Here is a 20,842-nt window from a genome sequence, read left to right as displayed (position 1 = left end):
ACAGACCAGTGAAGCAGTAGCACCCAGACCACACCCAGCATCCCTTGACACCAGGTATTTCAGGCAGTGTCTCAAATCAGCTCTTCCAGTTGTTTTAACATAGCTGCAAATACCTGATCACAGGGTAACACTTCTAAAGCTTCCTTGAAACCCTCTCCAAAGCACTTGTCCTCCAGGTGAGGTTGAGCATTCTTAAATACCTGCTTTCAAATACTCACTGGCATTTTTGGGGTGTAGGAAAAAAAAAAGAAAAATAGTCCTGTGGTGGTTTCCTATGCAAAAGCTGTTTGTCCACAGCAAGAACACATCAGGACTTACTGATCTCCAACCGACTGACGCTGCTCTGGGTGTTGCTGTTTTCCTGCTGTCGCACAGCAGCAGCTCCCCCTGGGCAGATCATTCCAAAGTGGGGAAGTCTTGCAACTTCTTGGGGCTCTGCTCAGAGAGCTCTGCAGCAGCTGGGGCCTGCAGTTACCCCCACTCACTCCATGGGCAATTTGTAGCTGGTGTTTTAAAGAATTTGTAAGGTTCCTTCCTGATCGTCTGAAAAAGACAGGGAGTGTACAGGAAATTTGTGAGGGAAAATGAAGTGCAAGCAGACAAGGACAAACAAGAGTCTGAAGAGTCAGAGGTATAGCAGGAAGAAAGCATCATTGCATTAGAGTGGGAGAAGGAGAAATGTGAGGATTCACTTGCAGACAGGGTTGAAGAGAAAGGAGTGAAGCTTTCTCCCAGAAGGGAAAATTTCTTGAAAAATGTATTTTGAGGGCATGGGCACTAGTCCTACTTGATCTGTATGCAAAAAAAGAAAAGGATCTTTTTTAGAGTGTTTTATCTCAGTCCTTCCAAACCTAAATGTTTCCTGTTACTATTTCCAAGTTACAGCTGTGTTTTGAAACCATCTTTGCTGCTGTTGGGGTTCATAAAAATGCATTGAGTGCATTTTAGGCCTCTAAAATGATATGCTACTTTTCTGTTATTTTTAGTTTGGCCTCCAGCCACAAAGCCAATTATTTGACTGAACCTCAGGCCGGGCTCTGTGCCTGCATCCATCCCACCCAAGAGCTCTGGTGTAGCACAGTCACCTCCCCAGCAGCTCTCAGGGATGCTCTCTCTCAAACACCATCAGCACGGGCAGTTCACTCTGTGCTGTGGGTGAGTTTCTCAGAATAGCCCAGACCAGGTCTCCAGTTCAGGTACTTCGATGAGCTGTCAGAGTAGAGGACATCAAGGCCTCCAGTTCTGAAATGCTGTATCACAGGACTGGGTTAGTATCTTGATGTGTGGCCAGAGTTGCGTGCAGTGTGGAAAGGCTGAGCCTGGGAGGGAGCTCTGTGGGGCTGAGGCAGGGAGCAAAATCACTGAACCTCTCTAGGCTGTGAATGCTGTGATGCCATCTACTGAAACTCCCTCAGCATCCTGCAATTCCCCCTGCAAAAGCAATGTCACTATTTTCGGACCAAGAAACAGCATTTCAGTGGGCAAGGGAGGGGCTGAGATTTGTCAGGATGCTTTGGACACCTGCAGGGCCCTTCAGCTGCCCTTTCTCACTCTTTTAAAGGGGATTTTAGCCTGACCTGACAGGTTCACTCAGAAATCCAGCAGTGTCAACAAGGAGCCACTTTCCTGACAGCCACTGCATCTCCTTCCACCACCGCTCTTAGAGGTTAAAAATCAGGTGTTCTGTTTGATAAGGCCAAGAACACATTTCCTGAGGGTTTTTTATCCCACAAATTAAATTGTTTGGCAGCAGAATGTACCATTTGAATCTATTCTGTAATGAAAAATGAGGATAAGTCTGACTTAAAAAAAAAAATAAAAAAGTTTTTAAAGCTCTCAAATTTTCTCATTCTTTAGAATGGAAGTTTCATTTAATTTGTAACTATATATTACTTTGAACAAAGCTTTTTATTTTTATATTTGGATTTGGCAGTAGGCAAAATATGAAAATAGTATCTACAAACATTTTTGTGCTCATCCAGGATGCTGAGCAAGACATTCTTCACAGGAAATGTTTCTGATTTTGGGGAGTCTGATCAAATAGACAGTAAGCCTTTTATTCTACGTAGCAAGAGGATGAGGGAGTCTATGAAAAGTATTAAAGCAGAAGATAAAGAAATGCTGAATACTCAGCTGATCCTGGTGTTGAGCTGGTTGTAACTTTCACAAGTCCTTGGGTATATTGTGGTGCCTTGGAAAGGTGGTTTGGGAAATGCCAATGAAGACTGGAAGGCACTGGTGCAGCCCTTCCCAGCTTCCAGAATGGTTACATCTGAGATACAGCTCCCAAACAACTGCTGCAGGGAGCCATGTCCAAACTCCAACAGCCCAGCCTCTGGTGTCAGAGTCCCACAGCCTGGGGACAGCAGCAGCAAGGAAACCACTGCCAGAGGAAAACCACAGCTAAAACAGACACAGTTCAGCTATGCCTGCTGTTCTAATTTCATACAAATGGATCTCGGAATTTCCATGCAGGGAATGTCAGGGGCTTGCAAATTATCCCCAATCATACCCATTAAAAATGTTGAAATCACCTTGCCTTCTGTGAGGAGCCAGTCTCTGTTCCCATGGAAACAAAAGCTGCAGCCTCTGAACACCTGGCTTGGTTTGTTCCAGCTACTCTGGGCCATCGTGGCTGTGGCTGGAGGCTGCTTCAGCACGGCTGAGACCCCACACCAGGGCCCTGCTCTGCTCTGAAATGTAACTCCCTCTGCTCCTGTTAGAGGGAACTGCTGAAAAGGCCTTCCAAAAGCAGTCTCACAGTGCAAGACAGTCCTGCTAGTGTTCTGCTTTAGCAAAATCCATAATTACTATAAAGATTAATTGCACAGGCTCTGTTCTTACCTCTTATCTAACATTTTATAGCAGTTTCTAATAGAGGCCATCACTGAAAGGTGGATCCTGTTCTGCTTTTACCCAAGCAAAAGATCATCAGTCTTTGCCATAATCATAAAGAACATGAATGGATTTCCTCTAGAATTAACATTGTGATACTTTGCATATAAGAAAATTGTATCATAGAAATGTGGGGTTTTTTTGTGCTTGTTATGTCTTTAAACTATCCTTACCCTTTCAAATGTTTCAAAAGCAAAAAAAAAGAAAAAGGGAACTGTGGAAAAGTGCAGTGTCATCGGGGCCTTGAATAGCACAAGCAGGATCGGGTTGTTCCTGGGAGAAAAGTAGAAGTACTTTGTGAAACAGAAAATTAAATTATTTGAGGTTTTATCCCCCTTTTCTTGTCATAAATCCAGGTACCTGCTGGAAGATGTTTTTAATTTCTCTAACACCTTTTGAATGCTTTATCAAAACACTGGTTTTCTCCATGCCTTTATTCAAAGCAAATCACTACTCATTTGCAAGTACTGCACATTGATTAGCCAAACAGGCAATGCTGGTGCTGCTGAGATTTCTATGTCTGAAAAGGACCCTTGGATCTGTGTCCCAAACATATCATCTGCAGCAGGTCTGCCTCTGGACCAAATGTCCTTTCTTCAGCAGTAATGACTTGTTTAGCATCACAGGAGGCAACACTTTAGCTTCCTTCAGCATATTGGAGCCAATATTCTGCATGTGTGCTCATGTAGAAACATTGCCAGTTATTTAATAATTTTTTTTGTTTGTTTTAATATTCCAGGGCACACTGGATTTACTAGACTTTATTTTTTTTTAAATCACACCTCACCACCACTATGGCAAGAGCTGTACTCATATTCCCAAGGAACAGACATAGATAAAACATGGGTAGAAAAAATCCAACCACTAAAGTTAAAAAAGTGTTTTGAATTTCTATTACTATGATATCTAAAAATATAGTGTATATGGTTTTGCTCTGGATCAGAATTCTGAACCTTCTACTGGTGACGCATCAGCACTTACCCCAAAAGGAATTCCATTTGTTCTGAACACACTTAAGAGGCGGTATCCTGGGAAAAACAAGGCAGAACTAGCTGCTTGTACTCAATAGAGCTGGGAGGAAGGAAAACAGTCAAGGAGGACATTGTGAGAGCATTACAAGAGTTATTTATGTAGGAATTAAAAAAACCCAACACACTCCACACAAGCTGTTCTGTGAGGCTTTGGCTTTGCCTGGAATAATCAGCTCATTTCTTTCCAGGAGACAGAAATGAATACTTGGACTTTCCTACACTGAATGTGTAGTGCCATTAACCCCTCAGACTATTTCAAATAATCACAAAATGGGACAGCACTCACTTGTGGAGCTTTCAGCTGAGGTTAACTTTTAGAGTTAATATTACTGCAAATATTATTTATGTAATGCCTTGATGCTTTAGCTTTCCATATACCACAAATGAAAGAATGAACACAATTGCTTTTGCAAACTTGTCCAGAAAATGCTAAATGCACACATTGCTTCTTTTTGAATATTCTTTAGCAGCCAGATAAGATGACACATCTCTGGTTGATAGAGCCAAAATTGTTGTCACTGGACATTATGCACATTGCTCATGTCTCTAGGAGCTGCTATGGTTGACATAAAGGTAAGAAATAAACATACAAGACACAGAAAGATAGAACATTTTAAGTTTTAATCCAACAAATGAAGAGGGTCTTGATACAGTAAAATACAACTGTATTGCTAATGCTCTACAACTGTACATTAAAAATAATTGTCTATAGATGTAAAAATAGAAACCATTCAAAATCAAGTAGAAACCTCTTAAACAACTGAGGCATTTATCTAAGTATTTCTCCAAAGGTATTAAACAACACACAGTTAATACGAACTCTAAACATCCCCCCACTTTCCCCACACTCTGCCCTAATTTAATTGATTAGAAAAATAGTAGTCTCAGTTACTATATTTTGCATTCTTTCAGAACCATCTAGATTCTCCATTTTCTTCAAGTACAGTAGAACAACTCTTCACAATACAGCACTACCCTGAAGTAATTTATTTCCCAACACTACAGAATTTTGATAGCAAGTATTATATTTCAGATTAATTTTGAAGACTAGAAGAGGCCCAGGAAGTTTGCAGGAGGGCAATTAAATTTTGAATGCAAATTATTTACACAAACATTAGTGTACTGTAATTACAGCATAAAACTTGCAATGCAGCTGATGAGTGCTTTTAACAAAAGCTCCAAATGAAAGAAAGGGAAGAAAAGAGATTACAAAATAAATAACCTAAAGTTCTTCATGGTAAAAACGTTCATCATGAAGCTGCCTACCATAATCTGTAGCTTCACTGTTAAGAAACAAATCCTGGTTCTTAAGAATTTCTGCTTCAGAAAGTTTTTTATCATCATTCAAATCCATCTCTTCAATGAGGTGCAGAGCCTGTAAAAGAAACAGACCACCATATGTACCAAGTTACAACAATTCTGATTTTTGATTATTTATATATTACAAAAAGAAGGCAGTTTAGCAGTAAAATGAAGAACCGATTGCAGAATATTTTAGCTGTAGCTCATTCACCAGTATTTCATAGTTCAAAGCTAACAGGCTGGGCAGAAGCTCTACTGGACCTCTTATTTCTGAGAAATAGAGCCCTGGTACTACATGGACTTTGTTTTCATTTGCTGAACATCTACAAATACAGTGATTTAGAGAATCCTTCTGTTCCTACTTTTCCTGATTGGTTTGGCTCAATGTAACTGAGCCAAAAATAACAGAGACTAACGTCAGCCAAGGGGATTTTAAAAGCACTCTGCATGGCAAAAGCTGAAAGATTAATATGACAAACATTTTGGCAAACACATGTCAATTCCTGAAAATGGAATAGATAGTATTTTTTCTATTTTTATGTTATTTAGCTACCAGGTTTCTCAAGTTATTCTGAAATGCCAAAATGGAAGTGTGATACTCTGACTTCAAACAGCATTTTATGACTGAAATCAATGCTACCTTCTCTTTATGACAGGTGACTTTGCTAAGCCTTTATACTACCTAAAGGGAAAAAAAATAGCACATTAGAGAAACAAATAAAACAAATTATTAGTTGTAGGATTGAGCTATTACTACAGCATGGCCTCGCTGTAAGCCAAAATTTGAAAGCTAAGAGCTAAAAAAAAACCCAAACCAAGGAAGCCAACACAGGCACAACTTAGCAGCACATAGAGTTCATGTCACAACAGTGCTATTGCTGTCAGCTAAGAACTGACCACAGCCAGGAAAGGCCATGCAAAGCCTCACAGATACCCATTTACAGAAATGCTCCCAGAACAGCTCAGCAGCCGACAAGGTCCCACATGGCAGGGCTGCTGCTGCCACCAAGGGGCAGCTCCTGTCCCAAAGCCCAGCGGGGCACATGTGGCAGCTCAGGGAGGAGCACATGGGCTGTGTGCCTGACAGAGGGAGGTGCCTCTTTTCCCCAGGAACAGGAGGCCATGGGAAAACCTGGTGTTCCTGCCATTCTGAACACTAAAATCCTCCAGGGTAAAACAAAGACATGGAGAGAAGTTACTAGAAGAAAGGCAAAAATCCTCTCCAACGTAGTCAGGGACTGGAAACTGCCACAAAAAAATAAGCTAAAATGAGAATCCACTTAAAAGCTATTATGCTGTTCTACCCCTGATTAAACCATTTTAATTAGTATCATCAAAGTTTGCTTTATATCATCTTGAATCACAGAGTACTTCCATTTTCTTGTACTTATAACAAATTTTTAGTTCTACAAATTATGATGATTTATCCAGTTAAAAGAATTACAATCAATTTCTTATTTCAAAATTATGTAGCTTCTTTTGGTAGTGCATATCATTAGGTTTACCTACAACTAAAAAATTACTTATTAAAATTCTGTACCCTTGAGTCAAAGCAGATAAGCTATTTAAACATGTACAAAAGTACTTTGTTAATTTACAAACATTTACACAATTAATAGAAACTTTGCATTTGCCTAATGCAGTTAAAGAATCTGCATTCCATGTCAAAATGAAAAGAAGTTTAAAATATATGCAAAGATCTATTGATAATATTTTTCAGTAACTAAGACATGATAAATCTGAATGCTTCTCTCATTTTGGTGTGATCCTTCAAAATTCTCCTGCAGTAATTAAAACCTAACCAGCAGTCAAACCACGAACCTCCTCTTGTGCAATACCCTGATTGTTGGGTACTATCCAAGACAGCAGCTCTTGAGGGCTGAGTTTTCCATCGTGATCCTTGTCATAGTCATTCACAAACCGGTCCTTCTCAACCAGTATCCATTCTGGGTCTTCCCTTGCAGCTAGTAAGACACAATTACCAAATTTAAAGCCACTCTTCACTTTAAAGCAGAGATTTTAATCTTTTCTCCTAAGGAAATTAACTTATTCTCATAAAACATAACCTAGAATGTCACTAAATAAAAACAAACCTTAATGGGCAGAGGAAAGTGTGGAAAGCAATTTCATATACTGTCAGTATTTATTTGCACACTTGTTTTATATTTGCCCGATGTACAGGCATTGCATCCTGCAGCCTACAGCAATCTTAGACTTGGCCTTAACTCTTCAAGGAATTGAGAAGTAATGCATCAAAATTATAAACACTGCAGACAAGCATGAACTGGCTTTCTAAGCCTTATGAAAGTCAAAAGTAGCAGGTATCACAAGCAGGTAAGTAACAGTTAAAAATAATTACAATTCTATTATTAAAGAAGAAAAAGTTAAGTCTCTCCTTCCTTTCTATTTGGTTTTGCAAGATTTTCCCTTTATGTCACAACTCACCATACACTGTTGCCCCAAACCATGAGCTAATTATGAAATCAGAGTCCCCAAGCAGCCAATTAGTCATTTTAAAGAGTGCTGAGGAACACTATCTGCAGGAGAGAAAAGCTGAAGTAGTTTGTACAACTGATTCTCAAGTCTTGCTAACAAGTTGAAATGACGAAGCTGTTATCTTCTCTATTACTGCAACAATTTCACTCCTTTCCAACAACTTTTTATAGACTGGCTTGGAAAAGCTTTCTTTCATATTAGATCTGGAAAAAGATACAGAACCCTGTAGCTGCATCAGAGATCTGCTGTTTTTAGTGGCTCTATCAAAGATGGTTATAAAACATGAAATTCCAGGTGGCTGATTAGAGTGTAGAAAAACAGATTACTCCCCTGGTTCTCCATATTCTCATGTGGCTTACACAATTCCCCCCAGCTAGGATGCCATTCAGAATTAACAATTCTTTGGGCCAAGCAGACTTTCCACAAAACTGAAGGTTTTTTGTGGGCTTTTTAGAATGGGAAGATTTGCCCTAACTTTAAGCAATTCAAATACAGTGTGTGAAATATTCATTGAGAAATATTGATAAGCATAAGCATCAGGTAAGTGTCCTTCTTGTCAAAGAAGGAAGAGATCAAGTTTAAGGAAGGGCAAGATTGGAAAAAAACAAACCCAAACAAACCAAAGAGTGAAGGCAGCAATCAGATTTCTGATACCTGGAACAGTGAAATGACTCCTCACACTTTCCCTCCCTCCCTTCTCACAACACACTCAGCTCAGTCCTTCCAAAGCAAGGCTGGCAGCTGCCTGCTCAGGCTGATCAAGGCCAGGGCAGTTTACCCTCACATTCCTGCTAGCTGGATCTGCAGATGTGTTCAGCTGGCAAATACAGCTGCACCTTGTTTCAGCTGCATCCTTTGTGGTCAGGAATTTGCATCAGTCTTTCAGAAAATAAGAAGCAACTTGCAAGGAAACTGTGAAATGGGCTACACACAAACAACCACCAAATACACATGGGGCAGACTGAAGCAAGGAGTCTACTATGCCCAGTTCCAGAAAACAGTCAGAAAATGCCCAGACAGAAAATCTTACTCGGAATCTGTAGGTGTAAGAGTGAAAAGCTGGAAATAAAGGTGAATCCAATTCTCCCCATTCCAAAAGCTTTTGTTAGATCCCTCTTTCATGCCCCTTCCCTTTTTTCCTTACTTGGGTCTCTTCTGTAATCACCAAGGAATTCTTCCAGGCTAACAAATCCATCACCATCTTTATCATGTTCTTCTAAAGCCTCCTGAATGACAAAATCCTTTTGTATACATACAAAGAGTGAAATTAGCAACTCATGATCAAGAGAAACAGCACTGAATCATTTTAGAGCAATGACATATTCCTTAAATGAAAGGCTCCCTCATTTCCAATCTTCTTTTGTTTTATGCAGACTACTGCAGTAATTGCTTCCTATGCAATAAAACAGATCTGTCCTTAGGAGTTTCGAATGTCAGATTTCATGAAAACCAAATCTGAAAAGTGTCCATAGAGCTGGAATCCTTCAACACAACTCAAAACTGCAAAGCAGCTGAGAAACATGAATATGTACCAAGTTAAATCATCTCATTTTACTTTTCTCATCTGCTAGATTCACTAATTTGCATTTTTGCAACTTAATTGAATTGTTAGAAGACTGGTTGGTCTCTGTTGTCCACCAGAGAGCCAAAACCAAAAGCTAAAATCTCACTGATGGATTTGTAGCCTAACAGAGCTGAGAGGTGGCTAAGTCAGTCCAGTCCCCAAAGCTGGGGATATTTGTCCTGGTTCTTGCAACAGATTTCAAAGAAAAGCACTAAACTTCTGCTCCAGCTCCTGACCTCCAGCACTGGATCCACAAGACATTACCTGGTTTTTAATTTGGGGTGTCCAAGCCATATCTATAACTGCTCCACTTCCTGTGGTACTGGGGCTAAGGACATACATTGAAAAGACCTACACACTCAGGCTGATAAAGACGCTCCCCTAAATCTTACCGTCATGTACTCCACTTCTTCAGGATGTTCAAATGCAATATATTCATCCACATTTAGAGCAGGAACATCATCTCTATTAGCTTTCTCAAAACGTTTTTTCTCCTTTAAATGAAGCTTAGAAAATAGATTTAGTTAGAGTCCTTACTGGAAAGGAAAAACAACATAACAGTAGCTGGCTTAAGCTCATTAGAATATTAACTGTTTCACATTACCTACTCATATTATACTGATGTTAAATTTTCACCAAGAACAACAGTTTTAATTGAGATGGTCTTATTCGAAGAATCACAAAAAAACCCTGTTTTTTTCAATTTAAGGAGCCATTTAAAACACACTGAAGAGAGATAATGAAAAGACCAAGAATTCTTATTTTGATATGTGCATCCTTTTCTAAAAGTCACCAATTCCCAAAATAACAAAGTGGAGTACAATGATTATAATTAATGGCAGCCATTGCAAATTCCAAAATTTACATTATAAAGACACTTAATTTTCTGGATCTACATCTTATGTCAAGGGCTGTCTGCAGTTTAGAGAAGATCTTGAAAGATCATGTATGTAAAATGTCTTTTCTGAAGCCATTTTAAGGCCAGATTCATTTACTACAGGACTGCTGTCCATTACAGATGATCATTTTAAACAGAAGTCACTTCTCTAGCCTGTTTTAAGTATGCCATTAAGAAAGAGTGTCTGATATAAGCAGGCAAGTTCTCATTCTGAATGTCTTGCACTCCGTATTTCTGTCTTCCAGACGTGAAAAGATTTCCTACTTTTTTCTTGTTTCATTCTGTACAATCTCTTTAGACAAAATACAGACCCACACCATTGACAACCAAAGTCTGCTCAAACTACACATGGTGTGAACTATAAAAATCTTGGAATCCCATCCTTAGGGATCCTGAGCTGTGCTATCAGTGTGAGTGATCTGGATACGGGAGTAGCCAGCAAATTAGAGATCATAAACACTTTACAAATAACTGTTTGAAATTGCACTTCTGGTTTATATCTTACCTATTGACACTCCTCTCAAATTCAGGCTAACCTGATGAACAGAGAGCATAACATTTAACAAATAAAGTGTAAGATCTTAACTATTCTGCAAAATAGTTAAATGCCCTCTTAGAGAAAAGCTGACCTTAGCTAGGAGTTTAACTAGGAAGGCAATCCAGAAGGATTACAGAAAGTACTATACTGCAATGTAAGCTTGAATCATTGAGGGAGAATGTAAGTTTTCCAGGGCTTTTTGGGAAGTGATGAACAAGGCCGCCACCTTCTGGTAAATGTCAATTCTAAACTGTGTTTTACTCTTCCATCTTGATCAGAGCAGGACTACTAATTTGCAAATGTAAAGAAAATGCTGAAGGTGGCTGATCTGTGATGCTTGTACAATGCTGCTCATTTACAATCCACGTTGGAGAAGTCAGCAGGCAGGAAAATCCAGCAAGCAGTTAAGTCATAACATAAGCAAGCAGTTCTACCCCAGCTTATATATCTATAGCTCTTTATGTATCTCTGATGGCAATGTGTCAAACATGGTATCAATATTTTGACAGGAAGTTCCTCTGGAAGTCTTGTGGTATTTAAAAGCTATGTAATTATTCAGTTATGTGACATTCCAAGCTTTACAGTTTGTTTCTTCAATGTGTAAAATCCTTTGTTCACTATATTAGTTTCATTTCTGCTAACATATTATCAACTACTACTTTACTAGAAGCAGACAAAGCAATCCTCACAGAAAAAATAAACCTCTGGTCAGAACAGTCTAAAAACACACTTATTCTCTTCCTGGGAAATATTTACACGTATTTATAAATGTGGAACTTGAAAGGAAACAAGTTTTGCTATGTGGTGGTTCTTGGTGAACCTTTTCTCCCTGCCTCTCTTGCCTCTTTCCCCACTTAAGCATCTGCTTTCATGACATGACTCATACACAACTTCTGTATTTAAACATCCATTTTTAGCTGTGAGAGTTGCATTTTCATTGCTTAAAACTGTTTGAAATGCTATGGCTTTCTCTGTGAGTCTCTAATGGACAGGCAATGTTACAGTAGGCACTACTGACAGCCCACACTGAGTGCTTGAGCAGTAACTGAAAGAATGGCTTGAACAGTGCAACCAAGGGATTAAAGAACTTCCTTCTGCTCCAGCCCTAGTGGTGCTGGTCCCTGCTGAGGGCAGGACCCTGTTGGGCTGCAGACTTCACCCAGTGGATTGCAGCCTGGGTTTAAGATGGTGGCTGGAGACCATGCTCTGCTGTAAGACTCTCAATAGACTTATGCTCCACTCAGCCAGCAAAATACACTCAGGAGGTACCATTTCATTGTGTCCTTATTTTGTCAGTAGCAGGTTTAATACTCCACTACTTTCCTTTAATTACTCCCCTAACTCAGCTAGCACAAAGTGTTAAACATATGCCAGCTGCTCTGCTTTCTCTACCCATCTTGTTCTGTCACAATAAACAAATATTGCTGCCTTTGGCCAACAGCTCACTGGAGCTGCTGCTGAAACATTTTACCTGGCGAAATGACTCTTCCTCTTGATCCTCCAGGACAGTGTCCTCATCAAAATCAATTACACGATCATACATTTGCAAGTTGTACTCCTTCCAAGACACCAATCCATCACCGTCTTTGTCATAGTCACTGAAGTGTTGCTTTGCTTCTTGTGTAACATAATGCTTAAAAGACTGCTGTATCCAGGAGCTCAGCTCATCTGTGAAAAACATTAAAAATATAATAAAATAAAGAAAATCAGAATCATCTGCAGCATAAAAACTGTGAAGATCCCACAGATCTATTCTGTCTGGAATACACTTTGCAATTCAGATGAAAGCATATAAGCAAGAGGTTACTTAAAGCAAACCAGTCTGTTTGCTCCATGCTGTGCCTTTTTCCAAGGTAACTGAATGAGGGAATAGATCACAGCTACAGACTTCAGGGGATTTGTTAATGGTTATGTGGCCTTGTCTTTTCAAATCTGAAGGAAATCAACACTATAGCATCATTTCTTTTTTCTCCAGACCTTCATGGAAATGATGCTGAGTATGGTTTAGATGGACAACTTTAAATGCAATTTGGTACCCCAAAAAACAGTTTCCCATTACTCTGGGGTTTCTTTTGAAAAATCCACAAACTGATATAAAACTTAATTTAGCACCACTGCCTTAATTACCCAAAATAAAATATTAACTATTTATGTAGAGCTCTTTTCCCTTTACTTGGGGCTGAAAACAAGCCTCACATAGTTTGAAAAGGTTTTTTAGCTGCTTGTTTTTATAGAAATGTAGCTAAAAGAAATAAAACTTCATATACCAATGAACTGGCAGAAATACATTGAAGTTACTTCATTTAGAGAAGATTGGGAGAACATATTCTCCCAGTATCGCTCAGCTATTTCAGGTGCTTGAAAGAGAAAAACATCTTCCTCCACATTGCAAAAATTATACATCTTAATCAACTCAAGTGAAATCTTGCTCTGAAGAGTCATGATGACTAATAAAAAGTCCTACAGAAATCACTACTTTGACATAGAAAAATCTTACAGCATTTTTTAAATACTAAAGTATCTTATCCTGGACAGAGGTGTTAATACAACTTTATTAGGTTTATTTAAATACCCTTGAAAAGCAGCAAAGGATTTTTAAAATACATATTGAATACTGAATTTATGTTAGCAAAGGGACCAGCTTGCTATCAGATTCTGTGAATTGACTGAACGTGCAGAGGTGTGTGTGCCAACAAGGCTTGTGCACAAACCAGCACTGCCTTACAAGAAACTACAACATGATTTCTTAAAGATGGGCACCATTAATTAATGGTTTATTTCCCAGCATTTAAGGTGTGAGGCACAGCCTTATGACCACACTTAATGTCCAGTGCCATGAATACTTAATACTCCAGCATCAGAAAAGCAGCATTAATATATTTCATCTTCTTTCACTGTCAGCCTCCAAATGGAGGCACCACTAATACGGAAAATGTTCTCAAGAGTTTTGCAGTACACAGGAATAACTGAGCTCAAAAAGCTTCAGTACCAGAAGTTTCTTAGTGTAGAACCACATTCCAGTGTGAGTTTTACCTTTGGGAAGTGAAAGGAAGGCAAGTTTTCATTAGACTGAGAAACAGATGCAGTATATACACCATAAGGAAGGAGTATGGGTGGAATTCCTATACTTTATACAGACTTTTTCCCTTAAAGCCTTCATGTTGTGAGCTTTCTGTGGTATATGACAGGGATTAGCCATCCTGCTGAAGCTACAGACTATCTCACCTCTACACAGTCCATGCAGGAACACTGAAATCAGGGTGCAGTTGACTACATTCAGTGTGAAAGGCATAAAGTGAAGGGCATTCAAACGATCATGACTTTAAAATTTCATTTTGTTCTCTCACTTAGAAAGCTTCCTGATGTTTAGTACACTTTTAATGAAGTATTACTGTTCTGGCATTTGACCAAGGATTTTGCTTGCTTTGTGTGTGCACAAAAGAGACTTTTTTCAAAATCACAACAGAACAAAAAAAAATTCATAACAAGTTTTAAAATTAAATTATCATAATGATGTACTGAGAGAGAAGGCCTGAGTTTACCATGGAGTTCCTAAGTCTGATTGACAAAAACCTGTCTGGGAAGAGCCATTTTATACTGTATTATGATGAGATATGATCCTTCAACGTCACTTGGTGTCACCAGGTACTGAAGCACACCTATGTAGTAGTATGGCTGCAGTACTTTCTTTCCAACTTAAACCTGCTCTCTGATTTGCATGTAACAGCATTACAAACACAGAAACCCTCTTGATTCCAAGTAGCTTCAGACATGCAAGGAGCACATGAAAGTGCAAAGGACAAGTGCAAGTATCAACTTGATACTGCTCTGACCTACACTAATTCTTGCTGGCTACACTCCTTCCATCACAGAATGGGTCAGGTCGGAAGCAACCACAGTGGGTCATCTGGTCCAACCTCCCTGCTGAAGCAGGGTCGTCCCAGAGCACATAGCACAGGATTGTGTCCGGAAGCTTCTTGAGTATCTCCAGTGAGGGAGACTCCACAACCTCTCTGGGCAATCTGTGCCAATGCGCAATCTCTGCACAGGAAAGAAGTTCTTCATATTTAGGTGGAATTTCGTGAGCATGAGTTTATGTTCACTGCCTCTTGTCCAAGGCACCACCGGGCAGATCCTGGCTCCATCCTCTTGACACCCTTCCTTTAAGGTATTTATGTACATCAGTGAGGTCCCCTCTCAGTGGTCTCTTCTCGAGTCAAACAGAAACCTCAGACACTGAGATAGCCTCTCTATGAGCCTGTCAGTGTTTCTAACTCACAGTGGAAGGGATCGTGATGTTTTCCACGGGGATTCTCCCCAGCACAAGAGTCACGGGCTGTGTCATGGGTAGAGCGCATTTTCCTCCCGGAGCAGCCCGGCCCTCCCGGCCCCCGCCGTTACCCTCGCTGAGCAGCCCGTCCGCGTCCGCGTCGATCTTCTTCACGATGTTCCTCAGCCGCCGCTGCTGCTCCTCCGGGCTGAGCCGCGCGTACTCCTCCGCCTCCTCCTGCGGCACAGCAACGCGCCCCCGTCAGCGGCCCGGCCCCGGCCGCCTGCCCGGCCCGGCCCGGGTGGCGCGCCCGCCCCGCGGCCCCGCCGGAGCGGCGGCCGGCCCCGCCCGCCCCCGGCCCACCTGCCCGCCGAGCAGCGCCTCCCGGTCGTACTCGGCGCGGTGCTGCCCGCTCGCCGCTTCCAGCGCCAGCGCCAGGCCCAGCGCCAGCAGCAGCGGCCGCATCGCGCCTCCCGCCCAGAGCGACCCGCGGCGAGGGGCGGGGAGAGGGCCGGGGGCGGGCGGGGGGCGCGGCGGAGGGTCGGGCCCGCGGCGGAGGGTCGGGCCCGCGGCGGAGGGTCGGGCCCGCGGCGGAGGGTCGGGCGGCCTTGTCACTTAGGCACAGCAGTCGAGATTCGGGAAAGGGCCTCTCTCACCTAGGCCTTTCTGGTCTACCAGCGGAAAGCACCAAATATCGTCAGGATATATTGGCAATTATCCAACTTTTAAACATCAGTGAGGCCCGGCAGACTGAAGTGACTTGCCACAGTCTCGAGTTCGAGGAGCCTTTGGACATGGTAGGAGGACCCATCGAGATGCCCTACACAGGACAAAGAGTTGGGCTGGATGATCCTGATGGGTCCCCTCAGCATATTCTGTGATTACCAGAATTTCAGACAAGCATCAACAAACACTGCATGGGGAAGATGATCAGGAAATAAGGTGTGCCAAAGGTTTATACCAAAAAGGGAACGAGCATTAGTCTTGCTTAAGGGTGCAACTCACAAGTAATGCTTCTGAGTCAAAGGGAAAGGGAAGCGAGGCTTTGTAAGTGTTATTAATAAGGTGGATCAATACAAGTTTTAATAACTGTTCAACACAGATAATAGAAAGCTGTAAAATAAATTTAACCTCATTGAGGCACTCAGACAAACTGAAAATACATCGAGTAAATGAGCAGGGGCCTCCCCAGGAATATAATTCCTAACAGCTGTCATATGAAATTGGGATTGCTCTGATCCTGACCCCACTGCGGTCAAATTAATCATTGTTACTGGGTTGAGATTTATGCGTGACCATCATTAGATTTGTTATTTCTCCTTTCAATACAAGGGTATTTTCAACATTCCTCTTTTAACCAGAAGGAAGTGAGATTAACCTACCTGTGTTTTCACAAACACAGTGTTTAAACAGAGCCCCCAGGTAACAGAAGTTGCTGCACTGTCCAGTCCCTTCCGTGGTGACAGCGATGGACTGCTCTCAGTTCACCTCCAATTCTATCAACTGTGAAGAGGTACGACAGTTCATTTTGAAGAAACAAGAATAAAATACTGCAATAAATCAGTAAATGTGTTATTGCAATTTCCTGCCTATGTAAGAAATGTCTTTCGATTAAAAAATCTAATAGTGAGTTAAGTCTAATATCTTTTATTAGTTTAAATGTCAAATTTCCCATCAGTATTTAATAAATCACATATACAAAATGTGAATTAAGTCCTACTGCTTGTGGCATGTGTAGACAAAGGAAATCCTATGAGCAATCAAAACAGAAATAAGATTTGATTCGTTTCTGAAGTAGCACTCAAGATGCTTTGTTTTCTTTGTCTGTTGCATTACTAACATTGCAAAAAACCTCTTTGCTGCATATCTCAAGGGTTGACAAGTGTATCAGATTAGACATTTCAGTGCCTACACAACTTGCAAGACCACATTTGTTATTACAAAATTCATTCTGTCCTATGCATTAGGAAAAAAATCTGGGTCTCAGCAAGAGGGAAAGCAGAGGACATCATATTCTTCTCCATGTCAAAATACATTCCAGACCCTTCCCAGCACACAGGTAAACCAGTTGTATAATAAAATTCAAGATCATTCTGGTGTGAATGCAGGGGGAAAAAAGAGAGGCTTTTCTGCTCTCTCCATTATTTTAACCATGTGCATAGCAAATGCTATGTAAGTTAAAAGGGAGTATCTATTGTATTGTATTGTATTTCTAGGTAAAAGGGAGTAACTATTGTAAGTTAAAAGGGAGTATCAGTGAAGCTCTTTTTAAATCAGAATACAAGTCTTGCAGTATAAAAACTTTTTTATGTGGTGAGCTTCCTTACTTTTCTGGAACACCTGCCTTTCCCTCAAACCAATTCACATGTAGTCTGTTAAAAATCTGTTTGGAGCCATTCTTTTGGTCACAAAAAAATAAATATGAGAAGGTCATGTTTGACACAACTTCTCTGAGAGATCTGCAAGTGTAAATCAGATCTGTTGGACTGTCAGCATGAGAGCAGTTGTCCAGCAGCACAAACATCAGTTCCTGAACAGTTATTTCTAACAAGTGAAGTTATCCATCTGGCGTTTACTGTAAGTTTTTGACATTTCTACATTTCAGTTTTATGAAGCACTGCCCGACTTGAATAAGCCTTCATTTGTTTTATTCTAATGCATGTCAAAATGAATTGATTGACAGTACCTTTATTTTGATAAACTTCCATTTTGATATGTTCCCCTAATTCTATTGTTACCACATGTCAACATTTTAAGCTGCATATAAGATGGTTTAGTGAAGACCTGCCTGCAAAGATTATCCTTCCTTTTTCCAATATAAAAGTTGTTGATTTTGGCCCATAGACTTAAGTAAGGGAAAAAACTGAGCAGCAATTCATTTATAAAGATCATCACATTTAAATAACCTGTGTTTGGATTTCAAAGTGACAGTAATTTTCTTTAATAGTACCCAAATGTGTGTTCTTGGGTGTTCTAATTGTTTCATAAGACTGCAGAAAGTATTTTATACTCTGCAGAAGTTACTGACCTGCTTTTCTAGCTCTTTGCATTTAGTGCAGTTATTAATATCTGAAGAAATAGGTTATAAAAGGAGATTCTTCTAATGCTGTGTCTGATGTGGCATCAAACCAGAACAGTGGGATTTGATGCAACAGTATCAGGGCACTCAGCCACACAGAGAAGGCAGCTGTGAGAACTCTGACTGATAAATAATAAGTGCATTATCAAAGGATGGCAGTGTGAGGGATTTGGATGGGACCTTCATGGCTCAGCTCTCTGCTCTGAACCACAGGCGAGTGATGTATCGTTTCTGAGAGATGTTGCTGCTGCAGATCCGACTGAAGCATGTATGATCTCCCAAGCCATCTATTCCCATCCTTGCAGGACTTTTAATGTTGTAGAGATGACTACCTGAGCTGTCCAGGTTATCATTTAGGCCTCTTTCTTCTCGCTACTCCTGTTACACTGAGGGAAATGGATTATTCTCTTCACATCATGTTTTTACATGCTTGAACACTCCTCCTACATCCCTTTTTGCCTTCTTTTGCCTTAATGTGATTCCACTTGTCCTTTGATTCCTCACAAATCACATTTCCCAGGCCTCAGACCCCATGAGGAAGGCTGGCCTCTTCACAAGCCCCACCCATCCCCAGCTACAGTGCACAAACTGGATGCAGTATCCCAAATCACACCTCAGTGTTACACCCCAGGATTAGGTGCCTATATTATACCTACACCCTGTGTATTGCACAGAGTTATTTACGGTTCCCTTTTCCCCAGCTCCCGGAAGTGGGGAAGGGCTGGATGCTGAGGGCTGACTGCCATGACCTCAGTATCCCACTGGCACAGGGAGCCATGTCAGGCTGACAGCAGCTGAACATGAGCCCAGGTGGGCAAGAATACTGATGGCACCTCGGCTGTACCAGCAACGGTGTGGCAGCTGGAGTGACCATCTGTCTGTGCTGTAACTAACTGCTGATGCCACACCTCAAATCCTGGAAAACAGTTTTGGGCCCCTCACAACAAGGAAGACATGGAGGGGCTGGAGCATGTCCAGAGGGAATGGAGCTGGAGAAAGCTGTGGAGCATCAGGAGCTGCTGGGGCTCAGCCAGGAGGAAAGGAGGCTCAAGAGGGACCATCTCGCTCTCCACAACTTACCGACAGGAGGTTAGGGTGGGTCTCTTCTCCCAGGCAATGATGACAGGATGAGAGACTGTACCTGGGGAGGTTCAGGTTGGACATCTGGAGGAATTTCTTCACAGAAACAGTGATTAGACATTGGAACACACTACCCAGGGACGTGGTGGAGTCACTGTCCCTGGAGGTGTTTAAGGAAAGACTAGACATGGCACTTGGCGCCATGGCCTAGGTGACAAGGTGGTGTTCGGTCATATCTGGGACTCGATGATCTCAGAGGCCTCTTCCAACCAAGTTGATTCTGTGACCGCACCCCAGCGTTTCCTCAGAGGCTGTGGGGAACCCCGATCTCGCGCTGCCCGAGGGGCCGCGGGAATCGCCTCAGCGGCGCCCTCAGGGTGGGGCAGGTGGGGCTAGGTGAGGGCACCGCCCGCCCCGGCGCGGGCCGGATGGGAGGTGTGGGGCAGGTGAGGCGAGGTGAGGGCACCGCCCGCCCCGGCGCGGGCCGGATGGGAGGTGTGGGGCAGGTGAGGCGAGGTGAGGGCACCGCCTCACCGGCGGGAGCCGGGCATGCGCGGGCCGGGCGGGCGGGGCAGGCGCGGCGGCGGGCGGGCGGTGCCGGCGGGGTGCGATGACGTCAGCGCGGCGGGACGCGCGCGGGCGGGACGGCGCGGCGCGGCGGAGAGCGTGAGTGGCCGGCGCGCGGGCCCGGCGAGAGCGGGCAGCGCGCGGGAGGCGCGGGGAAGATGGCGGCGGGCCGGCCTCGGCCCTCCTCAGCCCCACAGCCCCGGGCTCTGCCCCGGCGGGCGGCTCCGCCACACGGCCCGGCGAGACGGGGCAGGGACAGCCTGGTTGCTACAGGCGACCGGGAGCGGTGGGTGTGGGTCAGGCCGTGCCGTGAGGGGGAAACGGGCTGTCCTTCTGAGCCAGCCCTTCCCGTCGTTCCTGCACTGCCTGTGGGGAGCCTCGGACTCAGGCTGAGGGGGATCCTGGTGCTTGTGACCCCGCCGGTCCTTTAGGCTGTACAGGCCCACCCGTCCAGAGTGGGAGTTGTGTGAGGGGAGAGGCACCCGCGCTGAGGAAATTCACTATGAACTCGTATAAAATGCCACATGATGTATGACTGTTTGCATCGTAGAAACTACCAATGTCGTTCCTAGCGTAAACCCGTTGTCTTCCTTTGCTGTCAGAGACAAAATCACGGCTGACAGCACAGTAGGTCTTGCAGTGTACTTAGGGTCTGTCGTCTCTATGTAGTTCTCTTAAATACAGACTCTTATTTCTGCATTATTTCCAAATGAACTGCACTACGAGGAATGTTCCTAGTGTCCTAGATCTTCTTGTTTTCGCCTGAAATATATATGTCAGTTTAATGAGCTTCTAATATCACCTGATCACAATCAAATAAGTTTGGTGTGCAAAATATGTTTTCTAAGATGCTTCAGTGTTGGAAGACTCGGTCAGTGACAGGTTTGTTCTGATGGCTGAAGCGATGCAGAAGTAAAATCTTTGTTTTCAAAACTCATCTTCCTTTGTCCAACTGCAGAACATTTTGGTTTGTATGGGTTTAGTAGGTTGTCTTAAAGCATACAGACGTCTGTGGGCTTGTTGACACAGGCTGGGCTGTATCCTTTTAGAAAATTCAGCTATTTATGTAATGTGAGAACAGGTGAACAGCCTTCTTAAAGCAGTGTCATTCATGGTAAAGGC

The 20,842-nt window shown here is 42.5% G+C and overlaps 3 protein-coding genes and 1 long non-coding RNA gene across 10 annotated transcripts in view; 2 read left to right on the top strand and 2 right to left on the bottom strand.

Moving 5' to 3' along the window:
- PSTPIP1 (proline-serine-threonine phosphatase interacting protein 1) overlaps window positions 1-4,479 on the bottom strand; it is a 57,101-nt gene extending 52,622 nt beyond the window's left edge. Inside the window, exons 1-5 of one of the 2 annotated variants that reach the window (XM_086849358.1) lie at window positions 4,213-4,479; window positions 3,877-3,923; window positions 3,069-3,168; window positions 1,578-1,774; window positions 319-543 (exon numbers count right to left, since the gene is read on the bottom strand). The gene's annotated coding sequence lies outside the window, so the exon portion shown is untranslated. Of the gene's footprint in view, window positions 1-318; window positions 544-1,577; window positions 1,775-3,068; window positions 3,169-3,876; window positions 3,967-4,212 lie in introns of those variants that run through there. The other variant, XM_023934237.2, reaches the window with a different exon arrangement.
- A 49-nt stretch (window positions 4,480-4,528) lies between these two features.
- On the bottom strand, window positions 4,529-19,776 carry RCN2 (reticulocalbin 2). 5 transcript variants are annotated; one of them, XM_086849415.1, is made up of 9 exons: window positions 19,154-19,776; window positions 16,377-16,497; window positions 15,651-15,814; window positions 15,004-15,231; window positions 12,196-12,392; window positions 9,681-9,782; window positions 8,869-8,965; window positions 7,050-7,192; window positions 4,529-5,301 (listed from the first exon to the last, which is right to left on the bottom strand). In XM_086849415.1, exons 4-9 carry the CDS (start codon window positions 15,080-15,082, stop codon window positions 5,149-5,151), a joined length of 771 nt encoding a protein of 256 aa, XP_086705541.1. In that variant the 5' UTR covers window positions 15,083-15,231; window positions 15,651-15,814; window positions 16,377-16,497; window positions 19,154-19,776; the 3' UTR covers window positions 4,529-5,148. The 5 variants fall into 5 exon arrangements, with proteins under 5 accessions (XP_086705541.1, XP_086705537.1, XP_086705538.1 ...); XM_086849411.1 differs by lacking the exons at window positions 15,651-15,814; window positions 16,377-16,497; window positions 19,154-19,776 and adding an exon at window positions 15,358-15,550 and having other exon boundaries at window positions 9,681-9,794; window positions 15,126-15,231; XM_086849412.1 differs by lacking the exons at window positions 15,651-15,814; window positions 16,377-16,497; window positions 19,154-19,776 and adding an exon at window positions 15,358-15,550 and having other exon boundaries at window positions 15,126-15,231.
- On the top strand, window positions 15,899-16,562 carry LOC147650741 (uncharacterized). Its single transcript, XR_015275903.1, has 2 exons — window positions 15,899-15,936; window positions 16,397-16,562. It is a non-coding gene; the product is annotated as an uncharacterized LOC147650741 (long non-coding RNA).
- Window positions 19,729-20,842, top strand: part of SCAPER (S-phase cyclin A associated protein in the ER) — a 133,171-nt gene continuing 132,057 nt past the window's right edge. The window contains exon 1 of one of the 2 annotated variants that reach the window (XM_086849343.1): window positions 19,729-19,819. In XM_086849343.1, the coding sequence (XP_086705469.1) occupies window positions 19,764-19,819 (56 nt within the window). In that variant the 5' untranslated portion in view covers window positions 19,729-19,763. Of the gene's footprint in view, window positions 20,007-20,842 lie in introns of both variants that reach the window. The other variant, XM_023934234.2, reaches the window with a different exon arrangement.

This window comes from Cyanistes caeruleus, chromosome 13 (assembly GCF_971803275.1).
Source record: "Cyanistes caeruleus chromosome 13, bCyaCae1.hap1.1, whole genome shotgun sequence".
In the NCBI taxonomy this organism is placed as follows: Eukaryota; Metazoa; Chordata; class Aves; order Passeriformes; family Paridae; genus Cyanistes; species Cyanistes caeruleus.
Note: the sequence above shows the minus strand (reverse complement) of the source record. Positions and strands in the feature narration are given on the sequence as shown.

Excerpts from the sequence above, each read along its gene's own strand:
- RCN2 (XM_086849411.1), bottom strand. The coding sequence starts at position 15,459 with ATGCGGCCGCTGCTGCTGGCGCTGGGCCTGGCGCTGGCGCTGGAAGCG. Across the intron at positions 7,193-8,868 it reads TGATTACAGAAGAGACCCAA|CTGCAAGGGAAGACCCAGAA; the intron begins GTAAGGAAAAAA and ends GTGTCTTACTAG. Across the intron at positions 5,302-7,049 it reads AGGGTATTGCACAAGAGGAG|GCTCTGCACCTCATTGAAGA; the intron begins GTTCGTGGTTTG and ends TTTCTTTTACAG.